The sequence below is a fragment of the Protomyctophum parallelum genome (assembly GCF_964188405.1).
Source record: "Protomyctophum parallelum genome assembly, chromosome: 3".
In the NCBI taxonomy this organism is placed as follows: Eukaryota; Metazoa; Chordata; class Actinopteri; order Myctophiformes; family Myctophidae; genus Protomyctophum; species Protomyctophum parallelum.
Genome location: NC_139698.1, coordinates 46,227,464 through 46,241,577, shown reverse-complemented (window position 1 = coordinate 46,241,577; position 14,114 = coordinate 46,227,464). Strand labels below are relative to the sequence as shown.

At 40.5% G+C, this 14,114-nt stretch overlaps 2 protein-coding genes across 2 annotated transcripts in view; both read left to right on the top strand.

Moving 5' to 3' along the window:
• The window catches only part of cyb5r4 (cytochrome b5 reductase 4), a 31,782-nt gene extending 24,923 nt beyond the window's left edge, over nucleotides 1–6,859 (top strand). The window contains exons 15-17 of the mRNA XM_083761689.1: nucleotides 934–1,095; nucleotides 4,795–4,858; nucleotides 4,914–6,859. Coding sequence (XP_083617815.1) covers nucleotides 934–1,095; nucleotides 4,795–4,849 — 217 coding nt within the window. The 3' untranslated portion in view covers nucleotides 4,850–4,858; nucleotides 4,914–6,859. The remainder of the gene's footprint in view (nucleotides 1–933; nucleotides 1,096–4,794; nucleotides 4,859–4,913) is intronic.
• An 888-nt stretch (nucleotides 6,860–7,747) lies between these two features.
• On the top strand, nucleotides 7,748–13,629 carry mrap2a (melanocortin 2 receptor accessory protein 2a; the record flags this gene model as incomplete). The annotated part of the gene is made up of 3 exons (XM_083762178.1): nucleotides 7,748–7,868; nucleotides 9,658–9,757; nucleotides 13,203–13,629. 3 exons carry the CDS (start codon nucleotides 7,748–7,750, stop codon nucleotides 13,627–13,629), a joined length of 648 nt encoding a protein of 215 aa, XP_083618304.1.
• Between the last annotated feature and the right edge of the window lie 485 nt (nucleotides 13,630–14,114).

The following is a 14,114-nucleotide window of genomic DNA, read 5'->3' as shown; positions in this document are numbered from 1 at the left end:
CAAAATGTCTTCTAAATCATGACAATTTTCTGAAAACCCTATGTTCCTATGGCAGTGGCTCTCAAACTATTTCATGCCAAGGACCCCTAGAATTATATGTATACAGTATTTGGCCTCCGACCCCCATCACAAAAGATTTTGTTCCAGGGATGCAGAAACAAAGATTTGAGTTAAAAACATTCGCTTTGAAAGATTGTATATTCTTCAAACATTCTGGATTAACAATGTTCTTACATTAATCTGATGTTTTAACCAATAACGAGTGGTACAGGTGAAAAATGATATAACTCCATCCCGAGCGCACTGCAGCTCCGAACGTGCGTGCTGGGTCAAAATCTAACTCTTTTTTTTCCCTACACATCTGTCTTTCATAATGACAAAATGCGATGCCGTGTTTTGTCCCAAAGGAGCTTCTGTAAAAATTAGCGAATGAGCCTATGACCCAGCAGTATAAATTGTATTTCTGAAATTGCCTTATCTTTGCAATGCCAGTCCCATTTTTTTATTCATGTGAATAACGTGACAGATCCTTAACCTCCTGTTTTCTCTTTACATATATATTTTTATATTAATGTTATATTATTAATAAAATCTTCATATTTGGCCAATTATTTGGGGGCCCACTTGCAGTATTGGTTTATTTGCATTTTGCACCTGATGTAACCCATTAAAATCAGGAAAGCATCCGTGTCACGTTAGATTTTTGCGTGTGGCCATTCAAATATACTAGTTACTTTGTAGATTTTGATTGCTATTACAAAATATACATTAACCACGTCAGCGCTATACATTTGAGCCATTTGAAAATAGCCGATCTACAGAGCTTGTAGATCTGCACATTTCAAAATATTAATTGTAATTTCTATATTGCAGTATTGATACTAAATAGTAAAAACAGAAACGGACTACTCATTCCACCACCGGTCTCCACAGGTTCCAGGTGGAGTATGTGCTGTCGGAGCCGTGTGAGACGTGGACGGGCCAGAAGGGCCGGCCGGAGCAGGACATGCTGGCCCGGTTCCTCCACAGGCCCCACGACTCTAAGTGCTACGTGTGTGTGTGCGGTCCCACCGCCTTCACGGAGCTGGCGGAAGGGTGTGTATCACTGTGTTAACTTATCAGTGTGTGTGTGTGCGTGCGTGCGTCCCACCGCCTTCACGGAGCTGCCGGAAGGTCCGTAGTTTTCAATAAAAAATGTGTTTTAAACCACTCTGTCTCTGCAGTCAGGGTTGCGCAGCCAGTTGCACTCATTTGGGGAGACGAGAACAGATCCAAGATGGATGACAGATTCCGAGACAGAGTGGATTAAAACACCTTTTTTATTGAAAACTACGGACCTCCGGGTTTCAAATGCTTGCCAGAGAACAATCCGACAGGTGGGGTGGCAGGATAAGCACCTTAGATTTAGCATGTTCAGAGCTCTCCGGAGGCAGTGGGGTTTCGATCTCACTACCATGGGTATTGAAGCCTTGAATATCTGCAATGAGGTAAAGCACTACACATCAAAGCAACAAGCAAGCAACAGGGAGGCTTCAATTGGATAGGGGCGGGCATATACTGTATGTTTACGTCTTTACATTTATTTTCACCCGCTGCGGGTCCCCTTCTCCGCTAGGGATGCCACAAAGTGACCATTTGCCCAATCGTAGTTTAATACTAATCTACAGCTCTGGCGATTAATAATCGATTAATCGATTTATCAATATCAGATAAAACTTTTAAGATTTTATATTATGCACATGCCATGGTCACATAACCATTATATGTTGAGTGCATGCTTTGATGGTTACAGTTTTATAATCAGTTTTGATGAGTAAACCTTTGTGGAGATCTTCTCAGTGCCATTCAGGATGGAAAATGAGAAGTAGTTTCATAAGGGGCTGGTATGAAGTACTTGATATAAAGAGAACATGTTCAGTTCACTAGTCTACACTCTACTCTACACCTGCCTTCATTTCATCTGATTGTCTGTCTGGCAGGCACTTAACAAGCGATCGTTAAAGGTTTTATGACATTCATTTTCATTTATTTTTATTTTTCTTTTTTCTTTTAGGTGTTATGACCTCAATTACACCCAAAAAACCTGAACTTTGAACATTCAGTGGATTTTCTGTGGTCTGAAGTTTTCTTTGAGGTTTTTTGGGCCTTTTGAGCTACAATGAAAACAGGCAACACAGTGAAACAGTGACATCTGCTGGCAAATCCCATTGACATATATGGGATTTGCAGTAAGTGATGTCACTTACTGCCGGCAAATCAGAGCACCTGTTTGAGCCAGAAAACCCCAGATCACAGAAAATCTACTGAATGTTAAAAGTTCATGTTTTTTGGGTGCAATTGAGATTAGAAAACCTAAAAAAACAAGAACAATTCCAAAACCTTTTTTTTAATGTCACAATCCCTTTAACTGTGTCTGTTAGAGAGAGGGGCAGAGAAGAGTGGCTTTGCTCAACTTGATTTATACTTATGTTCTCCACTCTGATGAAGGTACATGTTCGATATATCATGCAGCCTTAATTATTAGCCAATATTATGGCTATAAAAAAACCCATTTTTTCCTTTTTTCTTTTCGATTATGAAATATTAAAATCGATTTCGGAGACTGCAACTATTAATCGGAAAATCGATTATTCGGTGGCATCCCTATTCTCCGCTGGGAAGGTGATTATCTCGTATTTATTAAAAGTCTGGGTGTGAAAATAGGCAGCACGGCCAGGGCACGCAACACAATTATTATTGTATCAAGGATTGCTCGTTATCGAGAGAGAGAGAGAGATCGTTATTTTTGAGAGAGAGAGAGAGAGACTGTTGAACACACACACACACACACACACACACACACACACACAGCAGTAAACAGAGAGGGGGGGGGGCATCGCATTTATCTTTTCTGAGCTGCGAGCCTCACAAGGCTATTTTATTTTTGCTTCGTCTTTGCACAATGCACATACATTGTGTAAGAGCTGTTCTACAGGCTGACAACGTGTCCCATCTGTGGTCTTGTACATTGCATAATGTAACTTATCTGCACGATACACCATCATATGACGAATGATAATCCAGGCTTGAACCCATAGAGACAGAGACATATTGAACCGCATCATCATCATCATGGCATGACATAATATTCTGGGCGCAACACTGTAGGCTACCAGATAATAAATTGTTTGTTTAATACTAGATTGATTGCAGTTGCTTATCAAACAAGAACAATTCCAAAACCTTTTTTTTAATGTCACAATCCCTTTAACTGTGTCTGTTAGAGAGAGGGGCAGAGAAGAGTGGCTTTGCTCAACTTGATTTATACTTATATTCTCCACTCTGATGAAGGTACATGTTCGATATATCATGCAGCCTTACTTATTAGCCAATATTATGGCTATAAAAAAACCCTTTTTTTCCTTTTTTCTTTTCGATTATGAAATATTAAAATCGATTTCGGAGACTGCAACTATTAATCGGAAAATCGATTATTCGGTGGCATCCCTATTCTCCGCTGGGAAGGTGATTATCTCGTATTTATTAAAAGTCTGGGTGTGAAAATAGGCAGCACGGCCAGGGCACGCAACACAATTATTATTGTATCAAGGATTGCTCGTTATCGAGAGAGAGAGAGAGATCGTTATTTTTGAGAGAGAGAGAGAGAGACTGTTGAACACACACACACACACACACACACACAGCAGTAAACAGAGAGGGGGGGGGGCATCGCATTTATCTTTTCTGAGCTGCGAGCCTCACAAGGCTATTTTATTTTTGCTTCGTCTTTGCACAATGCACATACATTGTGTAAGAGCTGTTCTACAGGCTGACAACGTGTCCCATCTGTGGTCTTGTACATTGCATAATGTAACTTATCTGCACGATACACCATCATATGACAAATGATAATCCAGGCTTGAACCCATAGAGACAGAGACATATTGAACCGCATCATCATCATCATGGCATGACATAATATTCTGGGCGCAACAGGCTACCAGATAATAAATTGTTTGTTTAATACTAGATTGATTGCAGTTGCTATCAATGCAATTAAACTGCAAAGCCGTTTCATCTACGTTTTGGTTGCAACTTGGAGTAGGCAAGTTATAGCCTAAAAGTATATAAAATATATACAAGTATATAGCGTGTGTGTGTGTATGTGTGATCACGGTCACTGAACAGCGGGCTGACAGCATTGCGTCCTCTCCTCCACTGTCTTTCTGTGAATCCAGATACATAAGGCTAGCCTATATCAAACATGTTTGAAAATTATCAGAATGATCATGATCAACTCGGGACGGTTGGATCTTTGAACACTCACAGATCAGGGGGATCATCATCACTGCTGCTGCTCCACGTTTATTTGTGTGGATTTCGAATCTGCAAAATGCACGAAATAATAATGTGCTCTATGTGCAAACTCCTCGGCGCACCTTGGATATGAACGCCTTGGAGTTGGAGCGCCTTGAAAATGATAGGATTTAACTTTTATTCAGAATTAAAGGGGGTTAAACGTCCTCATGTAAACCTACTCTATGTAACATTTCATAGTGTATTCTGAATGGGCTCACTTTGTTAAAGGATAACTCCAATAGTATTCTCTCAAGACAGACTGTTGCCTCACAACATTTGACGATGGGATTCTCAGATTGCTCCAATAGTGACTTAATAATTCACATCGCAATGTACTGAATTGCAATTACTGATGCAATTACTAATGCAAAACGAGCACGCCCGTTTATTATTAAAGTAAACTATGATACATTTGATTGATCTTTTCCTCATCCACTGTTTTTCTCCTCTGTACAGGTTTGTAAAACAGCAGGGTTTCAGTGTGGAGGAAATCCACGCTTTCCAGGGCTGATGAACTATAGTCACCTTGGGTTGACTCATAAAGAGAGAGTGATGGAGAGAGAGCCAGGTTGTCAAGTTCTGCACTAAAAGATAACTCAAAGGAACTTTTCTATGCACAGTGGAGTGTTACAGAGCGTTACAGAGCAAGGATCCACCAGACATTAAGGAGTTACTAAACTTGAAGGCCATACTCATCCATGTTATCATGAGATGCAACCTCTCTGAGGAATCAATAAGGCCTGGGAGCCTCTGGTTTTGTGGACACTCGGCATTGCCGGCAGTGACTTTTCCAGGGATCAAAGATTTGCTTTTAGAAGATCATTTGGTGCAGACAAGCCTCCCGACGCCACACTTAGCCTTCGACACAGGAGCCGTTCCAAACTCGGTCCTCGATGACCTGGATGTTTAGACAGGCTCCCTCTCTAATTTCCTGCTTCCCAAAAGGGATTATTGTTTTTCAGCTAGTTTGAGCTATCCCAGAGTGACACGAAAGTGGGTTTTTGTGGCAGACTGATTACCTCAGAGGACCTACAATTTCCTTTTCAGATGCTGAAAGACCAACTGCATGAATATCACAACAGCTGAATCATGCACACGTCATGTCTAACGGCTGCGTGTACTCAGGTTAGAGTGAGTGATACAGGTCATTATGGTAGCCTCTGAGCACACAGATATTAGAAATGGTGCTGGTTAGTTTCTTTCTTTTTTCCTCCGTCAATATTTCAGCATACCTCCCAACATTTATTCGTATTTAATGCATTCATGCAATCAAGCAGTAATTCCATCTGCCATGTCACACTTAACGGGCGATTTATACTTAGTTCCGCTGACAGCTGATCTACAAGCTCACATCACGTTGCAGTGTGTAAATTACTGGTATAGTCAGGGTTTTGGTAAACGGCTCTTCAGGTGCATTTCTTAAGGAAGAAATTATTATTCATTATTAACGATAAATATAATAGAATTTTGTTTTATAATCGACAGTGGTGAAACCATATCATTGGGATCCCTTTCAGAGGGATTTGATGAATGATCCCATCAAAATCCATCTGAATATACAGGGCGTCATGTTCAACAAGAAACAAGACATGTTTACAGAATGTTTACAAAACATCATTCATCAGTGTGGATGCTCATACTATCATTATAATATTAGAGTGGATGTTTTTGTCTCTCTCGGAGACGCACACATCTTTTTGAATGTCCCAAATACATACTGAGGATGCTTTCCTCAGTATGTCCTCAGTATTAACTACTGTTAATAGTATTGGTAGGGATGTCCCGATCCCGTTTTTTTGCTCCCGATCCAATTCCGATCATTTGATTTTGAGCATCTGCCGATACTGATTTTTCCCGATCCGATATTTATATTTTATAGAACACGTTTATGCCATATCGTACAATAGTACAATATCCCAAATCACAGACAATTTCCAGTCTAATATCATGATAAGGATATAATATTGATACTAGGGATGTCCCGATCATGTTTTTTGGCACCGATTTCCGATCATCCGATCGGGACAACCCTAGTTAATGGGCATAATTTAAGATGTTTGAAGTAATGTGTGAAGAAATGCATGATTTACTGCCAGATTCTTTTGTTTAGTTTTCTTTATATTTTTTAAGGAAAACTATGTGGAAAAGATAACTGTGTGGAAAAGATTTCTGTTTTATGCTGAGAAGAGGGCTGTCCTCTCTGTCTGCAATCATGGGATGGGCAGAACATTGCACTGGAAGACTTTAAACAGTGGTTTAACGTCTTGCAAGCTGTGTGTTTTTTGCCCAGAGAGATCCATATTGGGGATTTTTTTTTTTTTAAGTTTGACCATACTAGATCTGGGGGAGATTTATCAGGACTGTAAGTTCACTATTTCTGTTGAAAAATCTTCTATTACTGTTCTCTTGGATTTTAAGATGACGTTGCTATGAAACTAATGGGACATTTGCTGTAATGTTAGCTGGCTAACAAACTGCTCTATGAAACGCCCCCACTTTTGGCTGCATTTATTTAAACGATTGCCTTCTTGCCAATGACCGTGTGCAGTTGTGGACTCAATGATAAACTCTGAGCTCAAAACACACTGAAATCATGGTCTGATCAAACAATAAAATTTGAAACTGTACCAGCCTTGTGAGTTTTCGTGTATGTGTGTATATATGTGTTGACATATTATGTCACTAATGTTAAGTGGTGAAGTGGTTTTTTTAACTTCCTATGTTGACAGTTGATTTTGCCATTTTTATTAGGACTGGACTGGACCCACAGACTGTGATCCGGATCCAGATCTTAAAATAGAATCAATACAACTTGAAGTTAACATTTTTATTTAAAAAACCCCAAAATAAACAGCCCTACTGGGTTTGGTGATGTTCTATTGTCTGAATCAACTTGGTTTGTGTTCATTTACGTGCTAAAAGAGTGACTAAATGAGAGCTTTCAATCATGTAAATGATAAATCAATGAGTAGCATATCTTGAATTATCAATTTCTAATCAATGGAGCAATAGCAATTATTTTTGATTTATTGTCCACCTTTGGAGTTCCAACATGGCAAGGTAACTATACAACTCATTGACTTAAACCTCAAAAAGTGGTCTTGCCTATAGCAAATAACCACACGTATATTACAAATACATAAATACCTACAACATTAACGCTAATAATATAGAGAGGGAGCGGAGATAGAGGGGCGAGGGGAGGGAGGGGGAGAGAAATGCCCGGCCGCAGTTTCCCGTTATTTGTGTCATGAGACAGAGGCAAAATTGCGCGCATGGACAAGCAGAGGTGACAGACAGCAGACACGGGGAAAGGATTTATGCATGATTGCATTGTGTCCACAAACTTTAGGTGCAAGATGCTCTACTCTAGTATATAGTTTAAGTGTTCGATCATCTTTCTACTGAGATGTCTGATTTCAAACAGCCGAATGAAACCACCGCGCCTCCCAATTCTGAGTATGAATGGAGATTTGAATACTATGACTACGGGGAACCCATATCCTTTGAAGGACTCAAGGCGAATCGATGTAAGTAGCACATACGCCGCCACAAAAAAAGCTGCATGCCCAACACCAGAAAAAGTTAGCCTTGGATCAAGACTATATTAGATTTATTTTAACGAGTTTTGTTTAAGCAAAACAAAAAGGTAGGAGCGCACACCAAAAGTAGGGAGGTGCTGACCACGGGAGACAAACTTTAAAATAGAAAGGAGAGGCATGTTACCCTGAAGAAGGCAACTTGTTTGTCGAAACGTTGGTAACCCAATAAAAAGTATGTTTGGCATCGTGACTATAGAGCTGCTGTGCGACCTCTCCTTTCCTATTTTAACGAATTTTGTTTAGAATCGAATCAAAAGTAATCTGATAGTCTTGGTGAGTGAATTTCAACCGTTGATTTTATTGTTGTATTGAGTCATGAACTGTGTAGCCTGTGTGTCCCAGCAGGCACACCTTCGCGCACAGCCGCGCGACTGTGCGCGAAGATGTGCCTGAGCCCTCAGTGTGTGTGTGTGTTATAGGTCTCATTGTTGTGTAAGCCTTAGATACTCTAGTGTAGGGCTACACTGCAGTCAGGGATCTTAATGTGAGAGTGTATCACAGCATCTGTTCATTCAATGAACCGCAGCACATTGTGTCAATACAAGTTGGGTGATCTTGTTATTAACACGTGTTAGCACCAGCAGTGGTGGAAAGAATAAGGCTACCCCCCCCCCCCCACACACACACACACACACACACACACACACACACACACGCACACACTTAGCTTTATTATACTTTGCTTGAGTAAGAATTGGGTAGGCTATACATTTAAGTCTGATAATGATGTATAGCCTACCGTGCATGTTCAAATCATGTAGCCTACACTTTGCATTTACTTAAAAGGATCCCTGGCTAATACGACAAATATGTCTTAAAACATTATAATTGCCCTCTAATACTAAAAATAAATAAATATTTTAAATAGATCATCGTTCACTCAATAGGGACTCTTCTGTCGCAAGTTGATGATGTCATGTGTGGTCCAGCTCTATGGAATTATGGAATGCACGTGCCAATAAAAATATTTTAAATATTGATTTGATGATATTAACTTTAGGAAGTATTAAGTTATTTTTATTAGCATATGCATTCCATAATTCCATCGGGCTAGAGTACACATGGGCATATGACATCATCAACTTGCGACGGGAGCAGTCCCTATTGAGTGAAAGATTCTCTATTTATGAAAGAAATAAAATATTTATGTTATTATTTTGTCATTTTAGTTATAGAGGGCAAGTATAATGTTTTAAGACATATTTGTCTTATTAGCCAGGGATCCTTTTAAGACCATTTTTCTATAATGTTTTTCTTTTTTCCCCTTTTTTTCTACAAAATGGCACATTCTTACATCGAGACGCCCTGCACTCTTCTTGTATCCCGACCAAGGCGGACAGGACAGACTTCCGCAGCTTGTTTCTACAAAAACTACACATTTTCAGCAGACTGCTAAATAAACTGCTCTACATGAACAATGTTGGTGTTAAGAGATTCGAGCATCAGAAATGGTATCTCAGTCAATGACATTTCCATGTAGGCCTACTTTGTTCTTGGTTTGGTAATGTTTAGTATAAAGATGTAGAACAGCTTTGACAGTTCAGTAAACTTTTCAAAGGTTTTCACTTGCCACAAGCTGGTATAAAATGATGATATTATGTCATTTCTGACACTGCATGATACTGAGAGAAAAGTGATAATGTTTACTTAAACATCTGAGTACTTAAGTTCTTACACCACTGAGCAGTTGCTGTGTAATTTCTCCTCTTTTGTTTAGATTCCATCGTGATTGGTTTCTGGGTTGGCCTGGCTGTCTTTGTCATCTTTATGTTCTTTGTCCTCACTCTTCTGACCAAGACAGGTGCACCACACCCCGAGTAAGTCTGCCCGTGGCTGCCATATATATGAACACATCATAACTTCACTCCTTCTTCACTATAAGGATGCTCTAAGTGATATTTTATGATTAAAACAAAAACAATATTGTGTTTAAAAATATACCGGACCCGGTATATATTTTCTATATTGTGTTCAGTAACAGGGGCCTTCCCATTTATCCAGCTCTTTAGCAAACAGACAATTCATTTTCAGGTGAGTTACACATGTTCATGCAGTCAGGAGAGAGAACCCTCAATATCATTTATCAGCTTGTGTTCCATTTCCACTTTTGCCTGCTTGTTTATTTGTTTAGTAGTCCCTTCCCATTTCACGTGTTCATCCGTTATGAGTTCTCCTGATTGGATGAAATTTATATCCCGAGTCCAGACCATTCTGTTTAGTAAAGGGTTGGTTGGAGAGATGGCAAGACCCCAGTTACTGAACAAGCACTCTATAGCAGTGGTTTTCAACCAATGGATCGGGGCACCTATATGGTACCTGCAGGTACCATATAGGTGCAGCATGGAATTGTGGACAAAATCCTATCCAATGATAACGGGTCTGAGAGGCTAAATCTCATCAAATGGCTCAAATGCAGAATACATAATGGGTCTTGATATGAAAAGGGTTGAAAACCCCTGCTGTATAGCAATGATTATACTATGGAAACGCTAATAGACTCATGTAGGACAAAGTATGGGCCAATTGTGTGCATCCATTATATATTCCCTACAGGCTCACAACATGCTGTTAAGCAACACTATTTGCTGTAAGACAAATAATACAGTTCTTGATAAACGATTCTTTAATTCAATACTTCTTCAAATCCTGGAAATTCAGCAGATCTCAGCACCATGGACAGAGTCATCAGAAAGCAGTGCTGTAAATGGCACTTGAGGCTCACGCACGCACGCACGCACGCACGCACGCACGCACGCACGCACGCACACACACACCGAGAGAGAGAGAGAGCGCACTAGTAATTGCAGTATTTCACTCAGATTGATTGTTTGAAGTCTGAGAGTACCTCCAAACTCTGGAAAGCAATATTCTACGCTCTCTCTTTCGGTCTCAACCTCTCCCTTTACTCTCTCTCTCAATTTGCCTCCGTCTTTTCGTTCACTGTAAATGATTGTTGATGATTTAATTACGAGCTTTGAGTGCACCATGAGTGCACCATGAGTGCACCATGTTCAACAGAGAATACTGTAGAATTATGTGACCAACCGGGGCTGATTCATTGGATTGTTTTTCCATTTTCGTTTTTTCATGTCATATGCAAGCAGGGAATCATAGCTTCAAATTGGCATATTGGAAATGGATCATAGAGTAATGTCTTACAGAAAACAGGGAGTTGAGAAAACAGGCTTGAAAGGTTAATTTCTGTGGACTCTTAACATTCTCTAACAACTAGCTACTGTACATCTTTAAGCATTTATTTCATATTTACATGTCAATTTCAGCTCTGTTTGCCTGTGCTATTAACTAATTTTGGATTTAAAAAGTTAAAACAGTTTTTCTCCTCTGGTGAAAAGCTGGAGGCTGCACAGCCCCTCAGTCTCCTCATATACGAGACAAAGCCTCTCTTAGATGGCTACGCATATCTGTACAAAGTTACAAAGCTACACAGTTATAGTAATACAAGTTATTTGTAGCTTTGTAACAAACGTCAGATGTTTTTGTTGCCGTCCTCCATTGAAAATAAATGCAGCTGACTCCTTTTCATTGGCACACCCACTTCTTTCTAGGTCTGTCATAACAAATTCTCAGGGCAAATGATTTTTACAAAATAATTTGTCATCTGGGATTCAACCACCACCTCGTCGTGTTCTATTCTGTTTTCACAGTAAAGCGCTCAAGGACATCATTATTACAGGGTTAGTAGCAGTATTGGCTATTGTCTGAGGGCAGGATTAAAGCTCTGGTGGGCAGAACACTGCAAAAACAATGACTCATTATTTACAAATGTACTTAGCTGGCATTATCCATCCACCTGTATAGTCTCTCGAGACAGCATTGCCCAAATCTTTAATGATTTATCGGAATTGCCATTTTCACTTTTCACAAATTATTCCTACTGTAAATGGAACTGGTCAAAGCCTATTTATGTTGCTGCTTAGTTGGCAGAAACGTAAATTGAAACTAAGCAAAGAACATGGGTACTATCTGGAACCCAACTCAATTGATTGAGGGCTATAGTTAGGTCCAGCTCTTATTCAGCTTGCTCTTTATGGTGAACTTGAAGTTGATATGCTCATTTACTTGATTATGGAAGAGAGTTTGAGATACTAGCCAGATCCTAGAAATGACAGAGAAAGCTGACTAGACAGACACAGCAGGAAGAAAGGCTGTGATCATCGAATGCAATAACACTCGCATGACACGAGGCACAGCACAGTTACATGTGTATGAAAATGAAGAATGATTTTCTCACTCAGTGTCTTTTCTAATTCATTTCCTAAGTCCTTCAATGCCATTTTGTCCAGCTTTGAGGGTCTGTGTAAACACAAACATTGAAGACAAAAGTGTGTAAACACAAACATTGAAGACAAAAGTGTGTAAATACAAACATTGAAGACAAAAGTGAGGACGCAAATTGTAATTGGCCAGAATGAGATGATGTATTATGATAAGAGCGCCCCTCACTTCACACAGATGTAATGTTTACTATGCTTGCACCTCTTGGTTCTCCAACATCTCAATGTCACTAAAGATGTAGCGTCAGACTGTATATTATTGAGCTATTTGCCTAAAGCTATTGGTTGCCTAAAGCCCAAACCACACCAATGGGCAGAGACGCAACAAAACGGTTTTAGAGTTCGTCCCAGTGGTGTGATATGTCCTGTTGCACGTTGGCGCATGGTGGCGCATGTAGACGCAAGTCAACTCAAGTGATTCAATTGGTTCAATTCAATGGTTGCTTGCGTCTACATGCACGCAAACGTTTGGTTGATGGCGACCCATTGGTGTGGTTTGGGCTTAACAATGCAACCAGACTATAGTAATGGCCTGACCTGAACTATAGAGCAACCCCCAAAACAAAAAAGTCATATAAAACACTGCTACTCGAGCCCACAACGTTTCTTTAGGAACAGTACTGGCACAACTACACTTGCAATTTCCCAGGACAGAACACCTGCACACTTTTGAGGTGCATGGCTCAACAATCCAAGGGGAGTGTGAAAATAGTCAGAACACAATGTCCTTTTCACAGAAAATGACATTGTCTGTGGAGAGGCAATTACATGCGAAAAAGACCTTTGTTTGCTGGCAATTTTCTCACTCTCTCTCAAAGTCCCCAGAACTTTTTTGTGTTGGCCTTAATGACCGACTGTACCACATGTCTTTTTATTTCTAATTCTGACAAAAAAATATTCATTCATTCAAACATTAAGTCATTATTGCAATTTAGCCACAACAAAGCATTGTCCTCTCTCCATGCAGAGCGACCGAGGCCTGTGACAAGCGTGCACGTCTGACCGGCAGCATAGAGGACCTCAGCCCTCCTGCCGACAACCCGGCTTGTCCCTCCCGCCCGCTGCTGGACAATTCCCCTTTTCAGTGTCACGTCAGAGAAGAGCAACAGGGGGATTCGAGAACCCGGTTGGCCACCACAGCTGGTGCCAGGGCAGGGCCTAAGAGTGGACTGGGTCATGGTGGCTCCAACAGGCCCTGCAGCAGCTACGCAGAGGAGGCGGAGGGCATGGCCCTCTTGCATGTGACCACCATGTCAGGGAACAGGACAGACACGGAGACCATTGCTCACTTCAACATCCCTAACTTTGTGAACTCGCTGGGAGAAGATGACCTGCTCCTCGGGGAAGCAGAACTGCCTATTGTGTTGGACGGTGGGTGCAGGTCGGACCAGTAAATGCTATTGATGTCCCTTTAGACGACCATGTATAAATCGGACTGAGTGGCTACAAGTATCTGAAGTGACATTGATCTCTCGATTTATCACTTACATATCTCTGCTGTCGGGCAGAAACCAGCTATGTCCAAGCAGCACAGCAGTATCAAAAGGTGCACATGGAAAAGCATATAATATCCAGTAGCTGTCAAATAAAATGTGAAAAAGAAGGCACACATACGGTGTATCTAAAAAAAAGAAAACATGTTTTTAAAACACCACAATACTGCCTCATCAAAGTTGGTATGGTGAATGTTGAATGTTTCCTTATCAGGGCAAAAATTATTATGAAGGACAAATATCATTCTAGTAACAAACTGTGATGATGTGAAATGGAATGCCCTTGAGATAACCAGTAGACGCCCTGAGGGCGAGGTTGCGCTGAAACTACAGATCTGGGAATGCCCATATATGGACAGTTTTTTTAATTGATGTTTTCGGGCCGG